General features: G+C 42.0%; 1 protein-coding gene across 1 annotated transcript; it reads right to left on the bottom strand.

Annotated features, from left to right (window-relative positions):
• Positions 1–4,079: 4,079 nt before the first annotated feature.
• On the bottom strand, positions 4,080–14,120 carry LOC132827781 (uncharacterized). Its single transcript, XM_060844486.1, has 5 exons — positions 14,006–14,120; positions 10,082–10,193; positions 7,250–7,323; positions 5,896–6,275; positions 4,080–5,084 (listed from the first exon to the last, which is right to left on the bottom strand). The coding sequence occupies exons 2-5, from the start codon at positions 10,132–10,134 to the stop codon at positions 4,956–4,958; spliced, it is 636 nt and encodes a 211-aa protein (XP_060700469.1). The 5' UTR covers positions 10,135–10,193; positions 14,006–14,120; the 3' UTR covers positions 4,080–4,955.
• Positions 14,121–19,800: the final 5,680 nt, after the last annotated feature.

Below are 19,800 nucleotides of genomic sequence, written 5' to 3'. Positions count from 1 at the left end.
AGGCTCATCACACTAACCAAAAAGCTTCCTTTCTCTAAATCTTCCTCACTCTAACCACAATTCACTGGCTCAAAAAGCCACTGGTCTTTTCTCAGTTTTAAAAGGTCGTTGACCGGAAACATTAACCCTTCAGTAATCACAAATCCCAGCATTGTCTTCAATTCAGTGTGCCAACACATGTAACATTTTGTTTTATTCAGCTTATCATCCAACTTAGCGTGAAAACAAATCTTGGGGCTTAAAAACCCTTGCATCTTTATTGCAGTAGCAGGAAACAAGAAGGTAAATCCTATTGATCTTATCTGCAAGATGTCAAAGATATCCATTCCCCTCCAGAGACCCACCTTTGTACTTTAGAAGATGCTCCAATGGGTCTGTGGTACTCAGACTTAGCAACTCAAAACAGATTATTTAATAAGAGATAAGATACCAGAATTGCATTAGGTTAAAGTTTCTAACCTGCTAATAGATGTAGTACCTTGTAATTAATTTAATATTCTTCAGCTAAAATGCGAAAATAAATTGAGGAGCGAATTTAGGCCAATAAAGTGGTGGGGGGAGTCTTAATTTCAGTTGCAAGGTCTGAATGTTAAATATGCAATACTTTGGATATTAAAATCTTGTGAAAATAATTAAGTGGTTAGGATTTAATCAGTACAAGGCAAGAAACCATTAAAGACCTGATCAGTTATGACTACTGATTACAGTAGACATGCCAGACCCCAATTTGAAACCTGGCTTGATATTACAAGTTCTACATTTCTTTATTGAGGAAGTCACTGAATGCAATCACGAAGCGATGTGGTGTAATCTTAAAACAGTTTATTAAAACAATTGTAGGTAGTAACCCTGTATTTGCTGGATTAACAAAAATGTAAAAAAGTCAAATGGTGACCCATTCTGACAATGGAGGCAGTTCAGAAAAGATTTACTGGGTGAATACCAGGTGTAGAGAAGTCGATAGATTGGGTCTTTATTTATTGGAATATAGAAGAATTCTACACAGCTTTATTGAAAGAAGAGATTCTTAGAGAACCTGACAAGGTAAATGCAGAGAGTAGTTGCCCTTTGTGGAAGAGCATTGGACTTTTTCAAAAAAAAACATCATTTGCGGGATGAGTGGGCATTGCTGGCTGGCCAGATTTATTGCCTGCCCTAGATACCCTTGAGATGTGAACTGCTTTCTTGGACCACTGAAGTCCACCTGCTGTGGGTTTACCCATAATACCGTGACAGAGAGAATTCCAGAATTTTGACCCAGCAACAGTGAAGGAATGGTGATAACATTTCCAAATTAGAATGACAATCTCAGAACAAGTTGTACAGATGGAGAAACTTGAAGGCAGTAAAGCTGCAGAATTCTTTACTGTAGAAGGCTGCTTATTCAAGACAGAGATAGCCAGACCTTTAAGCCAGCAAATGTAAACTAAGGATTTGGGAAAAGGCAGTAGAGTTGAGGAATATCAAATGAGCTATGATGTCAATTTATTCAATGGGATGAACAGCCTACTTCTCCTCCCATGTCCTATGGTTTTAAATCCTAAAAAGATTGCTTGTCTTAAATGTTTGCACCTGAAGGAATGTGCATTCGCTTTTGCATTTTATCTTGGTAATGGACTAAAGAGGAACAGTAACTAAGACTAGGCTTTAGACTGAACTAGATTTGATAACATGGGCTAATTATCTGCTAAATAAAAAAGTACACTTGATCATGGTATACTGCAAAGTAAAATGTGTTGGCTGGATGATAAAGGTATCAGTGGTATAAGCAAGCTAGCTAGGAAGTAAGTTTATTAAAAAAGGAACAGATCAAACCAATGGAGAAAAACAAGAACTTGACATTGCCAGTGGGCAAACTGATCAACTAGCTGGTGACTGGACTGTTGGAGACAAAAAAACCCTGCAGATGCTGGACTCCAAAGTCAACAGGCATTACGCCAGAAGAACACAGCAAGCCAGGCTGCATCGGGGGTGGAAGAAGTCGACATATTGGGACTGGGGGTGGATGTAAGGGAAGCTGCACATAAAGGGGGGGGGGGGGGGGGGGGGGGGAGGATTCATGAACACAGGTAGAGGGTACAACCTGGTTGATCGATGGGAGGAATGAATTCAGATGCTTGCGAGAAGGAAGGATTGATGAGAAGAATGAAGGGAGCAGAGATGAGCTGAGAAGGGAGTTGGGTGATGGGAAGGGAGGCTATCTGAAATTGGAGAACTCAATGTCGTGTCCTCCGGGCTGTAGGCTGCTCAGGTAGAAGATACGTTGTTCCTTCAATTTGCAGTTTAATTCGTTGTGACAGTGGGGGCGGCCAAGGATAGTCATGCCAGAAAGGAAATCGGAAGGGAAATTAAAACAGGCAGTGACTGGGAGGTCAGGTCAGCCCCTATAGGGCCAGCTGGGATGCTTGGCAAAACACTCCCTTAGTTTGTGTTTGGTCTTCCTGATGTAGAGAAGACCGCATTGGGAGCACTGGATACAACAACATAGACTGGAGGAGAAGCAAGTGAACCTCTGTTTCATCTAGAAGGACTGTTTGGGATTTAAGATTCACCTTGTAGGAATACTTTATTGCAGATACTGGAATCTGTACTGAAAACAAATGGAGATCACAGCAGGTCAGACAGCATCCATGCAGAGAAGGTATATAATGTTGAGTCTAGAAGACTCAACATTTAAGATTAACCTAATTAATAAATGTGGAGGGCTGTCTGCATGACAGAGGGGTAAAAGCACATTGTTTAAAATACATAGACATCTCAGATGCTTGGGAGTGTAATGTCTCCTCATGCAAGCAGATGCAGCAAAGGCAGAGGAATGGTAGAACGGGATGAATTCTTGCAGGATACTGGGTGGGAGGAGATGTAGTCCAGATAGCTGAGTCTGTTGGTTTAAAGTAAATGCCCATCTGAAGACTGTCGAAGATAGAAATGGAGATATGAAAGGGAGAGAGGTGTCCTAGATGGACCAATTGAATTTGAGGGCAGGGTGAAATTTGGTGAACTGCTCCAGTTCAGCCTGGGTGCAGGACACCTCCATTCCCCATTCCACAGCTCTAATCCCAATCCTCTCCCCCCGCCGCCACGAAACGCAAGACAGGGCCTCCCCTAACCTCACTTACCACTCACCATTCTCCACTTCCAATGCATTATCCTTAAACACTTTGGCCAACTCCAACTACACCCCACCACCAAAAACATCTTCAATCATTTGCTATCAGTGTAATTCCCTCAAGTGGCATTGTGGGTCAAGCTATAACAGTGGGACTGGTGGTTCAAAGAGGCAGTACACCATCACCTGGAGCAACTAGGGTTGGGCAATAAATACTGCTCAGCCAGTGATACTGTTACTCCTGAAATGAATTTCAAGAAGTGCTCCTCCATCTCCCATTAAATCTCTTGATTCCAGAATGTGGTAGATAGGGAGTGGGTGAATGGCAACATATTTTCAAGATAGGATTGCAGAGAACTTACACGGGAGTGCTGCTATTTGTATCAGCTGCTTTTGTCCTTCTAAGCAGGAATGGTCACTGGTTCAGAAGTGGCTGCCTGAGGATGTTTGTAAGATCTACAACAGGTGTTGCACAAATCCACCAATGAACATCAGTGGCGGAAGGAATGACTGTTTATGGATGCAGTGCTGATCAAACAGGCTGCTTTGTCCTGAATAGTGTCAAGCTTCTTGATTGTTGAAGTTGCACACATTCAGGAAATGGAATATTCTATCACATTCCTGACAAGTACCTAGTGGATGACAGACAGGCTGTGGGGAGCCTCTTACCAGTTCTTGTAGCCACTGCATTTGTGTAGCATGTCCAATTGATATTCAATGAGTTTTCAGTCACTGGTAACAATAGCAGGAATTAGATTCACGAGTTGTTGGCCATACCAACAATGAAGCATTTGACAAATCACATGCTCCTTCCTTACCTGTTTGTTATGCATTCCTATTCCCTTGTGTTCAGGTGACCTTGTATCATCCTGCCTGAGGATGAATGTACTAATGGTTTGACAGTAATGTTGCTAGAAAAATAAAAAAGTTGTACAATGTTCCACATTTAAGAAAAACACTGAACTCCATGCTAGGTGATCTTGTTTATTGTGTCAGTTTCACTCCAAAGAGGACTGATCTAATATGGAAACTATTTATGACAGAAAGCAGAAATAGCAAGCCCTCAGCATCTTAACTGGTGTTTGCACATGAAATAACTTTCGCTTGAATGCAAAACATCTATTAGATTCATTTTAATTTTATTTCCTATTTCTCATGGAAGCATTTGGAAAAAGTGAATAAAATTAATGAAAAAAACTTGTATTATACAAGGATACATCAGGGCTCCAAGGAAAGTGCCATTACATAAACAGTGAATGTTACTTCTAGCCTAATTTAGATCATATCAAACCTTAGCGCAACATATCCGAAGGGAAAATTTTAGCATGGAGATTGCAGGAGCAAATTATTGCAGATTCCGGAATCTGTACTGAAAACAAGGAGATCACAGCAGGTCAGATAGCATCCATGAAGAGAAGGTGTCTAATGTTGAGTCTAGAAAACTTCATTTAAGATTCACCTTATTACTAAAAAGGTGTAAACAATTACAAAATATTAGTTGTTTTCAGTTACATTGTAAGTAAAAATAAGAGATCCTGCAAATAGCACTCCCATTCAAGTCACAAAACATTGACAAAATGCTGCAGTCACAGGCATACAGTCTTTCAAACGAGATGTTGCATCACACAGTCTTAATCTGTCATTGAGCCATGAAAAGTTATCCTTACGATGTTGAGAAGCTCAAGGACACAGTCACACCAACTTCAAAACAAAGTGCTACTGTGCATAAACTGGGCAATGTGTCAAAGATATTCATTGGTTCCAATGTTCTGAGGTGCCAAACAGTATGCACAAACCTGGCTGAGAGAAGTAACACTGTTCCACTCACCAACTGAGACCCAAAATACTACAAGAAATTCAAGTCATCAATTAGTTTCTTCATATCAGATGCATTTCTGCTAATGAAGTTCCTCGTATCTTGGGAGATCTTTTCCAACCCAGCTTCTTTGAGGGCTGCCATATATTCTTCGTTATTCTGAAATAGATCAGCACTTTTACTAGCACCATGATGCAGTTTGGAGCAATCACTGACAAATATGCATCAATACACAAGTCCTAGAATGTACTGTTAAATAGAATTCTACAGTACTAAAATATTCAAGTGAAATAAATATCACAAAATCTAAAAGAACAGCAGTAGTATTTAAGTGTAAAAACAGCAGGGTGTAAGAGCATTTAAAAGCACAAAGTAGGCACAACTGGGAACATTCCAAAAATAAAATCCCCATTTCAAATCAAGAATTTAGTTTTTTTTTTGCTTAGAGTCACATTATAAAACATTTGCAATAAACTTCATTCCTTGTATTCTAGTCATAGCAAATTAATGCTGCTTTGTGCTAAGCACAGCTGATAAATACATCAAATATGCAAGTGCCAAATCAGATCTCAATGCACTTAGTGCAGTCTAATTTAAATTAGAAGAGAACAAACTGATTAAGATAGCCAGCCAGAATGTCCAACTGTTCCGAAGTTCTTTGCTCAAAGGCAACTTATGGCTGATACTGAAATTTACTGTTTCTTTCATAACGCTGCATTTCAGTGCCAGAAAACCAAAGCCTAATATCAACAATTTAAATGATTACTTCATAATGCGGAACACGTACATTGCGGAACAAAGCAAAAGCTATGCAAGCTATGCATCTTGTGCTCAGTGACAAGTCCAATTGCTGATAAATAAGCATCCCCTTTATGCAGGGGAAACTGCTCCTTAATTTTGGTATCCTTGCGATTCTGCCCTTGACGGCAAGGGGAACAAAGTCCACATGCATTTTTAGCAGTACTCTTACCTTTGGTCTGAAACCTCTGCCGTACTCATAGATTTTAGTTCCAGGAAACACTGGACCTTCACGGAAGAGCTCTTCCAAATTATTAGCAATTTTGTGCAACATCTCTTCTTCATAGGCAAATACTGAACCATCATTTCCAGCGAGAATGACAAGCTGAAGCCCTGGTGCCAGGCACGGATAACTTTCAATCACACCCAGAACCACCATATCCATTCTTTGGGGCAGGTAGAGATCCTGCCAACATTTAAGCAAATCAAGCCTTCCCCAATAAATTGTATCATCCAGGCCTCCAATTGTAAGGGGAATGTTCGTTTGCAATTTCACAGTTTTTCCTCTGTGAAGAGCCACTTTGTCTGCTACCAGTTGTAAATATTTTCCACCTAAAACAAGAAGTTTAGAACTTATGAAATCCAATTCAAAAAGTGTGATGCTGGAAAAGCACAGCCAGTCAGGCAGCATCCAAGGAACAGGAGAGTCGACATTTCAAGTGAGAGCTTTTCATCGTTTCTCCTGCTCCTCAGATGCTGCCTGACCTGTTGTGCTTTTCCAACACCACACTTTTCAACTGACCTCCAGCATCTGCAGTCCTCACCTTATGAAATCCAATACCTATCTAGTGCAGTTACCCAGAATATGGTGAAGATAAGTAATTTAGAAATTTGGCTTAGTGAATCAAGCTATCCAAATTTAGATAGGACAGCCACTGAATAATTACAATTGTTTGGACAGGAGTAAAAGGACCAGATAGAGAGAAGTCTTTATGGACTTTTTAAAAAGGGGAATTAAAAACTCCTCAATGAACTACAAAGCAGCCATTTTGTATTTAGGCTGTTGAGACCAGTAGATTTAACAGCAAGCAAACATTAAAATGATTGAGGAAATGGCATGGAAAGCTGCACTAAGCTTGAATAATAAAGTACATTAGGTGGATGGGAGAGAGCAAAACATGACTGAGTAAACCAGCTAGATGGACTCCCATTAAAAACTCCCATTTGAACTGACTCATTGTTGATTACTCAGACATATACTGCACAGGGACATTAACAGGGTGAAGGGATGCATGATAAATGGTTTATTAAAATACCCTTATAATTTTTTCCTTCACAATATTCCAGCGCTTCAGAGTTAAAATTACACAAGTGATATAGCTCCCTGAAAATAGTGACGAAAACCTTAGCTCAGCTTTCATACTGCATCAAGGTACCTATATGACTGGCTCATCTTCCAGTGCTTGAATTTTTAATCTACAAATGCAACAGTTTTCTACGCTATTTATCACAAAATGCTTTTGAAAAAAGACAGAAGTCAACCCCATTTTAATACATGCATAATTTTATAAAGGGAAGTATTTTACCTGGTTTCAGTCTGCAAAAGTCTGCATGACATTCATCTGCTCCCAGCTCTGTATCCTTTTTAATGTCTTTCACCCTAACAAAGAACATCCAAGTCAAACAAATTTACATACAGGCAATTGCTCTTTTAATAAACACTGTTCGGATTCAAATGTTTGAGTTTATACACTCTATACTCAAGGCATGGAACTGATCCAATGCAATCAAAGTAACTGAGATTCTAAACAGCAAACAAAATCAAATCAGTATGTACAACAGCCTTGTTGGAGATTGGGATATCATATCTATACCAGTAGTATGGCTCAGCGAGGGACAGGACTGGCAGCTTCATGTTCCTGGGATGCAGATGCTATTAGAAGAATAGAAAGGGAGGCAGGAGGAGAGGGAGTGCCATTTCTGGCGAGGGATAATGTTACAACTGTACTTGGGGAGGACATTCCTCAGGGTTCATCCACTGAAGCTTATGGATGGAACTGAGAAATTAGAAAGGGATGACTTTATTGTGGGGCCGATAGTACAATCTGATTAGTCAGCAGGAAATTGAAAAGCAAATATGTAAGATGGTCACACCTGTAATAATAAGGTTGTCAAGGAAAAAGGAGGACACATATCAGATATTGACAGCTGGGATCATGTGAATCCCAAGGAGTACAACAGCAGCAAGACTGTACTCGAGAAAAATCAAGAGGGCAAAAAGGCATTAGTAAGCTCTGACAGATAGGGTTAAGTAGAATCTAAAGAGATTCTACAAGTACATTAAGGGCAAAAGAGTAATTGGGGAGAGAAAATAGGGACACCTTAAAGATCAAGGTCACCAACTATGTAGAACCACAGGAGATGGGTAAACACCAAACAAATATTGCAGTTCAGGACTTGTGGACGAAGACATGGGAGCAATGGAAATTGGGGAAAAAGTGATTTCTTGGAAAAGTCCATATTACAGAAAGAGGTGCTGCATTCTTAAAATATAATTATATCCCTAGACCCGAAGAGGTTTATCTCAGAATTTGGTAGGAAGCTAGGGAAGAGATTGCAAGGCCCCTTGAGGTATTTAGAGTCATAGAGTCAGATGTACAGATTGGAAACAGACCCTTTGGTCCAACCTGTCCATGCCGAACAGATATCCCAACTCAAGCTAGTCCCACCTGCCAGTACCCGGCACATAGCCCTCCAAACCCTCCTATTCATACACCCATCCAAATGTCTCTTAAATGTTGCAATCATACCAGCCTCCACTACATCCTCTGGCAGCTCATTCCATACGTGTACCTCCCTCTGTGTGAAAACATTACGCCTTAGATCTCTTTTATATCTTTCTCCTCGCACCCTAAACCTATGCCCTCTAGTTCTGGACTCCCTTACCCCCAGGGAAAAGACTTTGTCTATTTATCCTATCCATGCCCCTCATCATTTTGTAAACCTCTATAAGGTCACCCCTCAGCCTCCGACACTCCAGGGAGGACAGCCCCAGTCTGTTCAGCCTCTCGCTATAGCTCAAATCCTCCAACCCTGGCAACATCCTTGTAAACCCTTTCAAGTTTCACAACATCTTTCCGATAGGAAGACCAGAATTGCACGCAATAGTCCAACAGTGGCCTAACCAATGTCCTGTACAGCCGCAACATCACCTCCCAACTCCTGCACTCAATACTCTGACCAATAAAGGAAAGCATACCAAATGCCTTCTTCACTAACCTATCTACCTGCAACTCCACTTTCAAAGGAGCTATGAACCTGCACTCTTTGTTCAGCAACGCTCCCTAAGACATTAAGTGCATAAGTCCTGCTAAGATTTGCTTTCCCAAAATGCAGCACCTCACATTTATCTGAATTAAACTACATCTGCCACTTCTCAGCCCATTGGCCCATCTGGTCCAGATCCTGTTGTAATCAGGCTGCAAGGAGTGGTGCTGGTTTCAATGTTTTTCTTGCCATTTTTATAAGTGATTTGAATGCGAAGTGAAGTGGTATCGTTAGTACATTTGCAGATGATACCAAAGTAGGTGGCTTAGTGAAGAAGATCTTTATGTCTCAGAGTACAATGGGACCTTGATCAAACAGGCAAATGGGTCAAGGAGCAGCAGATGGAGTTTAATTTAGATAAATGTGAGGTATTGCATTTTGGTAACACAAATCAGGTCAGGACTGATACACTTAACTGTAGAAGTCTGGGGAGTGCTGCCGAACAAAGACCTGGGAGTGCAGGTGTACTGTCCCTTAAAGCAGAATTGCAGGTAGACATGGCGAGGCTGCACTTGGCACATTTTCCTCCATTTGTCAGTGCATTGAACATAGGAGTTGGGGTGTCATGTTGCAGCAATACAGGACATTGGTGAGGCGGTCAAGATTTAAAAAGGAACCTGAGGGGCAGCTTCTTCATGCAAGGGTTGTAGGTGCATGGAATAAGCTGCCAGAGGAAGTACTGGGTGCAGATACAATTATACCAGTTAAAAAGGATCAGGGTGGTTCCATGAATAGGTGGTGCTGAGTGATACGGGTCAAATGCAGGCAACTGGGATTAGATCAGTTAGTTTATCTGGACAGCACAGACAACTTGGAGCGACGGCTCTATTGCAGCGCTGTATCATTCTAAACCTACAGCTACATTTCCTGGGCTTGAGTGCGAACATAACAGCTAGATAATGGAAAAGAAAAACAAGCAACCAAATCTGTCATCATGCCAGATATGTGCCTCTGTTCAGCTGCATGGACATGAATCATCCACTCAAAGATTGCAACACAAGTGCTTTTATAGATGGCCCAGTCAACAGAATTCCTTTTACATACTGATGAGATATGTCAGTTTGTTTGAATCTGAAAAACAGAATACTTACCATTTTGTCTTATCAACGAAAGTCAAAGGAGTTGGCTTCACACAAGTGTACATTTTTCCAGTCAAGTGAACTGAAGAAAATTTCAAGAAAATTCAGAGATGCTTACTCAACACTAGGCAGAAAGAGAAGAAATCACAAACTTAGTATGTTTCCATGTGCAGGAGCACCAAATACAATGCCAAAAATTGTTCTTATTTTAAAGCAAACTAATTTCAATATTAATGGGAAATAATCCAAAACAAAGAATGGTTACCAGCAAAAAATGTTGGGTTGAAGGGTCTTAAGAGGTGAAGATAAAAGTGAAGCAATTTAAAAGTACTAACTAGTTGAATAAATAGGTTAATTATAATTTAACCAATAACCTTATCAGTTGATGCTCAAACAATTTCAATCCATTTGGGGGGGGGGGAAAAAAAAGTATTTTCAAATGAAGTCTGCATTTTTTTTGGTGGATATATCAAATTTAGTTTGGAATACTCCAATGAATACCCTGCCATAATAGACAAAGGCGGCCAAATATCTTTACCTTTGATTTAGGTTTTACCCCAATTACAGTACTTGCATAGACCCAAGTAGTGCAATGATTACGCAAGACGAATATTCACAATAGGAACAGGAGTAGGTCATTTGGCTCCCTCAAACCAGCTCCACCATTTAACTGGATCACGGCTGATCCAACATCCCTAATATCCATGCCCTTTCCCCATAACCCTCAATTCTCTACTGATAAAGGGTCCCAGTATTAAATATAATGAAAGACTCTGCCCCTACAGCTCTTTGTGGCAGCATTCTAACTCTCGAGAAATTCCTGCGTATTTCAGTCTTAAGTTGCATAACTCAACTCAGACTACACTTTTGCAGTTTTAATTTCTAAATAGTCTCTTCTAAATCAAAAAGAGAGACTATCAAACAGGCAAGTGCTTTTTCAACTCCCTGCTCCAACTTGTAAAAAAATTAAGTACAAAGCAGGGAGCTCTGATAGTCAAAGATTAGTTAAATTCATTTCACATCAGAAGTTCTGAGCCATTGTTTACTTTAAAAAGGCTCAAATTGTTTTGAAAACAAACAAATTTTCTTCAAAATATGATGTTATGTTTTCTAGGCAGTTGCATGATTCAATGTCACCTGAAAAATTATGTCTTTCCCTGGAGAATTAATTACTCATAGGAGCAGCCAGAAATAAAGACATGTTCCCATAAATAAGATTCATCCACCTCATGACCATCCCCACCAGGTCACTGCCAAGAGACCCAGATGCAGGCGTTCTAGCAATTCAAAAGAATTCTTGGTATTGAGATTCGTTTGGAATTTCAAAACAATTTATTTTACAAACTTCAATGAGAACAATATTTCCTACACTGTGGAAACAGGTCATTTGGCCCAACTAGTCCACACCGATCCTCGGAGAAGTAACCCAGCCAGACCCATTTCCCTCTGACTAATGCACCTAACACTATGGGCAATTTAGCATGGCCAATCCACCTGAGCTGCACATCCTTGGACTGTAGGAGAAACCTGAGCACTAGGAGGAAACCCATGCAGACACAGGGAGAATGTGCAAACTCCACATAGACAGTCGCCCGAGGCTGGAATCGAACCTGGGACCCTGGTGCTGTGAGGCAGCAGTGCTATCCACCGTGCCGCCTGTATAGTTCTCCTGTTCGTAGCTTCTCATACGTGCTGCACTGATGATATTGTTAAAACCAATTTCAGAATTCCTAAAATTTCAACAACACTACTTGAAATGAAAGATAGCTTGATGTAGCTATACAACCGTATTGTCCCAGTTGAGTTGCCAGTTGTAGCAATACAGCAAACGGTATTCTTAAGCACAGAATGATGGTCAACATGAAAAACTAGACAAACTGGAACCATTTGAATTCACTGAATTCTGTCAGCACAAATGCTGTAAATCAAAAAAACACTATCTCTCAATAGACCGATCTGCTCCCACTTAAGTTCCAATTAAAAAGATGGATGAAAAGAATCCTATTTTCCACCCCCACACCTTGTAATCAGATGCTTTTAACTTCATTCTTATTCATTTAAGAACTTCAGGCTCCACAGCACTATGGATGTCACCCAGAAACGAGACAAAAACGCCTGCAAATAAACTTCCCAGCTCAGCTTACGTACCAACAACACCTGCAACTTCTGATTTAAATTCATCTCATTTTCCATGCCTCTGATTTGAGCACTAAAACTGTAAACACAAGCTTAATATCTTAACACACAAAAGTAGTTTATAAATTATTAAAACCTTTTCTAGCGTTCTTGTGGTATACTGGTAGCACCCATAACTGAGCCAAGAGGTCCTATCTTTTCAACATAAGAGGCAAAGAGATGTACAGCATGGAAACAGACACTTTGGTTCATGTGTTTAAAAAAAGTGCTTGAACAGACCAATTCTGAAACAAACTTTTTCCTACTGAACACAATCATGATTGAGAAAGGGACCCCAGAGTGAGGCAGTGCTGGATAAAAAATTAGTACAGTTAAACTTGAAACAAACACAGAAAGGAGCTTCTGGAATCTATGGTTAAGACTGCAACGTGAGTGATGGCAAGAATGGCCAACATAATCCTTCAACTTCTGATTTCAAATAAAAAGTAAAAATGACAAATGGTTGTGCTATTTGCCCACTAAGATGATTCAGTAGGGTAAGTGAAGCTAGTGTGAAATGCTGCACTTGTACTTCAAATTATTAAAACACTACTCATTTTGTGACTGAAGTCACAGGAACCATAACAATGTTGACAGAAAGAAACTAAGGAGCAAAGGTGTATTTTTTAAAAACTAAAGATGCAATGGAGTTTGATCAAGAGCAAGTATTTCACCCCAGCCACCTCCACTGAAATGGTGGCAAAAACTATAACCACTGCGTAGTAAATGGATCTTTTTGGGGGGCTGGGGAGAAAGGATCACAAGCCGAATTGAAGCATTACTTTTTTTAAATTTCAAAAAGATACTTTATTCATAAGATATTTTGATGATTTGTACAATTGGTCATGCCATACATCCGTAAACATTCCATTTCTTGATATACAGAGACAGCATAATCATTCATATATACAGGTCTGTACAATTACATATTTAGCTGAGGCGTCAGCAGAGCCCAAATGGCTGTGTGGGCCCCCCCGTTGTACTTAGGCAGGCAGATGTTATACGGTAGTCTTTCCGCACCATGTCAACACGTAGTCCTGGACCTTGGAATGTGCCAGTCTACAACACTCAGTTGGGGTCAATTCCTTCAGCTGGCAGATCAACAGGTTTTGGACTGCCTAGAGAGTATCCTTCACTGAGTTGATGATTCTCCAAGCACAGTTGATGTTCGTCTTGGTGCATGTCCCGGGGAACAGATCGTAAACCACAGAGTCCCACCCATGACACGGCACTGCTCGGGATGAACCTCGACAAACACCACTGCATTCCTCTCCAGACTTCTTCTGCGTAGGCACATTCCAGAAGGATTGAGGCATTACTGCATATTCTAACAGTGGATTCTCATTTTACTAATTACCACAGCCCAATTTAAACCTGAGTCACACTGCCTAACTGAGCAGCAGCTTCCGGATGGTGGTTAGTCTCCTCAGTATATGATGCAACTGCGCATCTGCGGCACACCCTGGCTGATGCAACTGCGCATGCGCCCAGAGAGACATGGGCCGGGGCTGGGGACCTCAGCAAACCCGCCACCCCCGCCCCACTCCACCCAAACACCACAGAAAGGAAATTTAAATAAATACATGAACAAAATCACCCAAGTGAAGAGTGAAAACAAAGTACAAGTAGTACTCAACAGCGACTTAGAAATTTAAAAACATCTTATAAATATTTTCTCGTAATTTCTGAAACAATCGCGGAACATTGCTTCAGAAATTACGAGAAATATTTATGATTTTTTTTTAAGATGAATGTTGATACCTGAACAGTTTCAGTGAGAATTTCCCTCGCTCTGAGAGCTGTACATTCAGTCTCTCTCTTCCTCTCAGCACAGCGGATAAATGGCGACTACTCCGCAATTGCAGCTGCGTCAAAACTCTCGGAAACCGGGATCAGCATCACATCCGGCCACGCGCTGTCTCACGTGACTGCACGTCGTGACAGCCCGAATGTTGCAACACGACACACGTCACATTGTGTCAAACCATATGCGCCAACTCACTTGACGTTGTAACATCCCACATACACCAACTCACACTCAGCACTGCAAACCCTCACATTGTAACATCCCACATACACCAACTCACACTCAGCACTGCAAATCCTCACATTGTAACATCCCACATACACCAACCCACACTCAGTACTGCAAATCCTCACATTGTAACACCCCACATACACCAACTCACACTCAGCACTGCAAATCCTCACATTGTAACATCCCACATACACCAACTCACACTCAGCACTGCAAATCCTCACATTGTAACAACCCACATACACCAACTCACACTCAGCACTGCAAATCCTCACATTGTAACACCCCACATACACCAACCCACACTCAGCACTGCAAATCCTCACATTGTAACACCCCACATACACCAACCCACACTCAGCACTGCAGATCCTCACATTGTAACACCCCACATACACCAACTCACACTCAGCACTGCAAATCCTCACATTGTAACATCCCACATACACCAACCCACACTCAGCACTGCAAATCCTCACATTGTAACATCCCACATACACCAACTCACACTCAGCACTGCAAATCCTCACATTGTAACACCCCACATACACCAACCCACACTCAGTACTGCAAATCCTCACATTGTAACACCCCACATACACCAACCCACACTCAGCACTGCAAATCCTCACATTGTAATATCCCACATACACCAACCCACACTCAGTACTGCAAATCCTCACATTGTAACACCCCACATACACCAACTCACACTCAGCACTGCAAATCCTCACATTGTAACATCCCACATACACCAACTCACACTCAGCACTGCAGATCCTCACATTGTAACACCCGACATACACCAACTCACACTCAGCACTGCAAACCCTCACATTGTAACACCCCACACACACCAACTCACACTCAGCACTGCAAATCCTCACATTGTAACACCCCACATACACCAACTCACACTCAGCACTGCAAATCCTCACATTGTAACACCCCACATACACCAACCCACACTCAGTACTGCAAATCCTCACATTGTAACACCCCACATACACCAACCCACACTCAGCACTGCAAATCCTCACATTGTAATATCCCACATACACCAACCCACACTCAGTACTGCAAATCCTCACATTGTAACACCCCACATACACCAACTCACACTCAGCACTGCAAATCCTCACATTGTAACATCCCACATACACCAACCCACATTCAGTACTGCAAATCCTCACATTGTAACACCCCATATACACCAACCCACACTCAGCACTGCAAATCCTCACATTGTAACATCCCACATACACCAACCCACACTCAGTACTGCAAATCCTCACATTGTAACATCCCACATACACCAACTCACACTCAGCACTGCAAATCCTCACATTGTAACACCCCACATACACCAACTCACACTCAGCACTGCAAATCCTCACATTGTAACACCCCACATACACCAACTCACACTCAACACTGCAAATCCTCACATTGTAACACCCCACATACACCAACTCACACTCAACACTGCAAATCCTCACATTGTAACACCCCACATACACCAACTCACACTCAGCACTGCAAATCCTCACATTGTAACACCCACATACACCAACTCACACTCAGCACTGCAAATCCTCACATTGTAACACCCACATACACCAACTCACACTCAGCACTGCAAATCCTCACATTGTAACACCCACATACACCAACTCACACTCAGCACTGCAAATCTTCACGTTGTAACACCCCACATACACCAACTCACACTCAGCACTGCAAATCTTCACGTTGTAACACCCGACATACACCAACTCACACTCAGCACTGCAAATCTTCACGATGTAACACCCGACATACACCAACTCACTCAGCACTGCAAATCCTCACATTGTAACACCCGACATACACCAACTCACACTCAGCACTGCAAATCCTCACATTGTAACACCCCACATACACCATCTCACACTCAGCACTGTAAATCCTCACGTTGTAACACCCCACATACACCAACTCACACTCAGCACTGCAAATCCTCACATTGTAACACCCTACATACACCAACTCACACTCAGCACTGCAAATTAACACCCCATATACACCAACTCAGCATGTAAATCCTGACATTGTTAAAACTCAGTCAACACTAGGTTATAGTCCAACAGGTTTATTTGGAAGTACTAGCTTTTAGAGCATTGCTCCTTAATCAGGTAGTTGTGGAACAGGATCATAAGACATATAATTTATAGCAAAAGATCACAGTGTCATATATGTAACTGATAACGATATTCAAAGTTTGTGAGAAGATTTGTAGCTCGGGTGCTTGTTGTTGTGGTTCTGTTCGCCGAGCTGGGAGTTTTTGTTGCAAACGTTTCGTCCCCTTTCTAGGTGACATCTTCAGTGCTTGGGAGCCTCCTATGAAGCGCTTCTGTGCTGATTCCTCTGGCATTTATACTGGTTTGAATCTGCCGCTTCCGGTTGTCAGTTGCTGTCCGCTGCAGTGGTCGGTATATAGGGTCTAGTTCGATGTGTCTGTTGATAGAATTTGTGGATGAGTGCCATGCCTCTAGGAATTCCCTGGCTGTTCTCTGTTTTGCCTGCCCTATAATAGTGGTGTTGCCCCAATTGAACTCGTGTTGTTTGTCATCTGAGTGTATGGCTACTAGGGATAGCTGGTCGTGTCGTTTCGTGGCTAGTTGGTGTTCATGGATGCGGGTTGTTAGCTGTCTTCCTGTTTGTCCTATGTAGTGTTTTGTGCAGTCCTTGCATGGGATTTTGTACACTACGTTGGGTTTGCTTCTGCTGGGTATTGGGTCCTTTGTCCTGGTGAGTTGTTGTCTGAGAGTCGCAGTTGGTTTGTGTGCTGTTATGAGTCCTAGTGGTCGCAGCAGTCTGGCGGTCAGTTCAGAAATGCTCCTGAACGATATATTGAACTAACCTAGGTAGCTGTTAAGGCTTTCATCTTGGAGAATGAGTTGCAGGTTTCAGTTCATTAATGTTATATCCAAGAACGTCTTTCAAAACATTCTCAAGGTAACAAGTTTTTTATGAAAAAGGTGACAGCTCAGACAATGCATTAAAGGTGTGAGGTTAGAGTGTGTCTGTATCCCAATCTTGAGTCAGACTGGTTTTATTTCTAAAGTAGGAATTTATAAAAGGATACATGGATTGACTACTTGCCTTGACTGCCTGCAGATTGTGTGCTTTTTGAACAGAATGGAATGTATCTGCAATTACAATTCGGCAAATGCAAATTCACCCCATAGACTTTGTGTGTGTGTATGTGCATGTGTATGAGAGAGAGAGAGAGAGATTATGTGTGTGTGTGTTGGAGAATGTGCATATGTGTGTGTTTGCATGTGTGCGCCTCTCCGAGGGTGTATGTGTGTGTGTGTCTGACAGAGCATGTGTATGAGAGTGGGTCTGCATGAGTGTGTGTGTGAGAATGTATAGTATAGTCGGGTCACCTGTGTGACATGAACCCAAGGTCCCAGTTGAGGCCATCCTCATGGGTACCGAACTTGGCTATCAGCCTCTGTTTGGCCACATTGTGTTATTGCGTGTCTCGAATTCCATCTGGGTGGATTGTCACCCAAAGATTCAAGGACAAATGTCCTTGACCACTGAAGTGTTCCCCGACTGGGAGAGAACATCCCTGTCTGACGATTCTTGCGCGGCATCTGTTGCCATAGTGTCTGTTTGAGCTCACCAATACACCATGCCTCCGGGCATACTTGCCTGCACTGTATGAAATAGACAAGGTTTGCTGAATCATGATTCCTGCTGCGTACATGATGGATGGTGTCCCCAATTGTAATGGTAATATTCATGTCGACAGTCTGACACGTCTTGCAGTGGTTGCCCTGACAGGGTTGTATGGTGTTGTGGTTGATGTTGTCCTGAAGGCTGGGTAGTTTGCTGTGAACAATCGTCGGTTTAAGGTTTGGCAGCTGTTTAAAGGTGAGATGTGGAGGCATAGGGAAGGTGAGTTGCTCATCCTCATTGATGTGTTGCAAGCTGCGAAGAACATGGTGTAGTTTCTCCGCTCCCAGGAAGTACTGGACAACGAAGAGTACCTTATCGGTTATATCCGTTGTCTGTCTCCTGAGGAGGTCATTGTAACACCCCATATACACTAACTCTCACTCAACACTGCAAATTCTTGCTTGTTACAAAGTTGATGCATGTTTCGTTTTCATTTTAACTTTGAACATATGTAAATGAGTTGTGGATATAATTTGCTAAAATGCTTAATAAATAAATGAATAAATAAATAGAAAAGACGACCAACATCATCCTACTGGAAACAGGCAGGGACAGTGGCCAGATCTCCAGCATCTGCAGTTCTTTGTTTTATTTTTAAGCAAATTATATCCACAACTCATCTACATAGAGTTCAGAACTTAACACTGCAAACTCTTGTTTGTTACAAAGCTGATGCATGTTTTATTTTCATTTTAAGTGTGAGTCAGTGTAAATGGGGTGAAGACTGGACAATATTTCATCCTCACTAACACTCAACACTGGAGCCCCTGAGGGGTGCGTACTCAGACTTCCTACTGTACTTACTGTATACCCATGACTGCGTCACCAAATACCAGACTAATGCCATTTACAAGTTCGCTGATGACACCATCATAGTCGGTCGAATCTCAGATGGTTACACTGAGAACAACCTAGCTCTCAATGCCAAAAAAACCAATGAAATCATTATTGACTTTTGGCAGGATGTTACACATGCCCCCCTACACATTAACAGCAGAGAGGTGGAATGAGTGGAGAGTGTCAAGCTCCTGGGAGTGCTCACCAACAGCAAGTTTTTTTTAGATTTTAGATTACTTACAGTGTGGAAACAGGCCCTTCGGCCCAACAAATCCACACTGACCCGCCGAAGCGCAACCCACCTATTCCCCTACATTTAACCCTTTACCTAACAGTATAGGCAATTTAGCAGGGCCAATTCACCTGACCTGCACATCTTTGGACTGTGGGAAGAAACCAGAGCACCCGGAGGAAACCCACGCAGACAGGGAGAGAATGTGTAAACTCCACACAGTCAGTCGCCTGAGTTGGGAATTGAACCCGGGTCTCTGGCGCTGTGAGGCAGCAGTGCTAACCACTGTGCCACCCAAGCTTTTTTGGACTCATGTGGATGCACTGGTTACAAAGGCCCAATAACATCTCTTCTTCCTCAAGCAGCTGAGGAAATTTGGCATGATGGCAAATACCCTTGCCAACTTTTATAGATATGCCATTGAAAACATTCTGTCTGGATGTATCACTACCTGGTATGGCAACTGTACCATTCCAGATCGGAGATGGTTAGAGAGAGCGGTGAACACGGCCCAGACAATCACAAAGGCCAACCTCCCATCCATAGAAACCATCTATCAGGCCTGCTGTCAAGGAAAGGCCACCAGCATTGTCAAAGAGCCAATCCACCCTGGCATTGCTTTTCTACAGCCTCTCCCATCGGGGAGAAGGTACAGAAGCCTGAACACACACACCAGCCGATTTCACAACAGTTTCTACCCTACTGGATTCTAGTCTGACC

This window comes from Hemiscyllium ocellatum, chromosome 25 (assembly GCF_020745735.1).
Source record: "Hemiscyllium ocellatum isolate sHemOce1 chromosome 25, sHemOce1.pat.X.cur, whole genome shotgun sequence".
Classification (NCBI taxonomy): Eukaryota; Metazoa; Chordata; class Chondrichthyes; order Orectolobiformes; family Hemiscylliidae; genus Hemiscyllium; species Hemiscyllium ocellatum.
The sequence above is the reverse complement of the archived record's forward strand: the minus strand, read 5'-3'. Positions and strand labels throughout refer to the sequence as shown.

Bases quoted from the DNA above. Each gene is read 5' to 3' on its own strand.
- LOC132827781 (XM_060844486.1), bottom strand. From the start codon at position 10,134: ATGTACACTTGTGTGAAGCCAACTCCTTTGACTTTCGTTGATAAGACA. The intron at 7,324-10,081 runs GTAAGTATTCTG...GTTCTTTGTTAG, and splicing joins TTCGTTGATAAGACAAAATG to GGTGAAAGACATTAAAAAGG. The intron at 5,085-5,895 runs GTAAGAGTACTG...GATCTATTTCAG, and splicing joins GCAGAGGTTTCAGACCAAAG to AATAACGAAGAATATATGGC.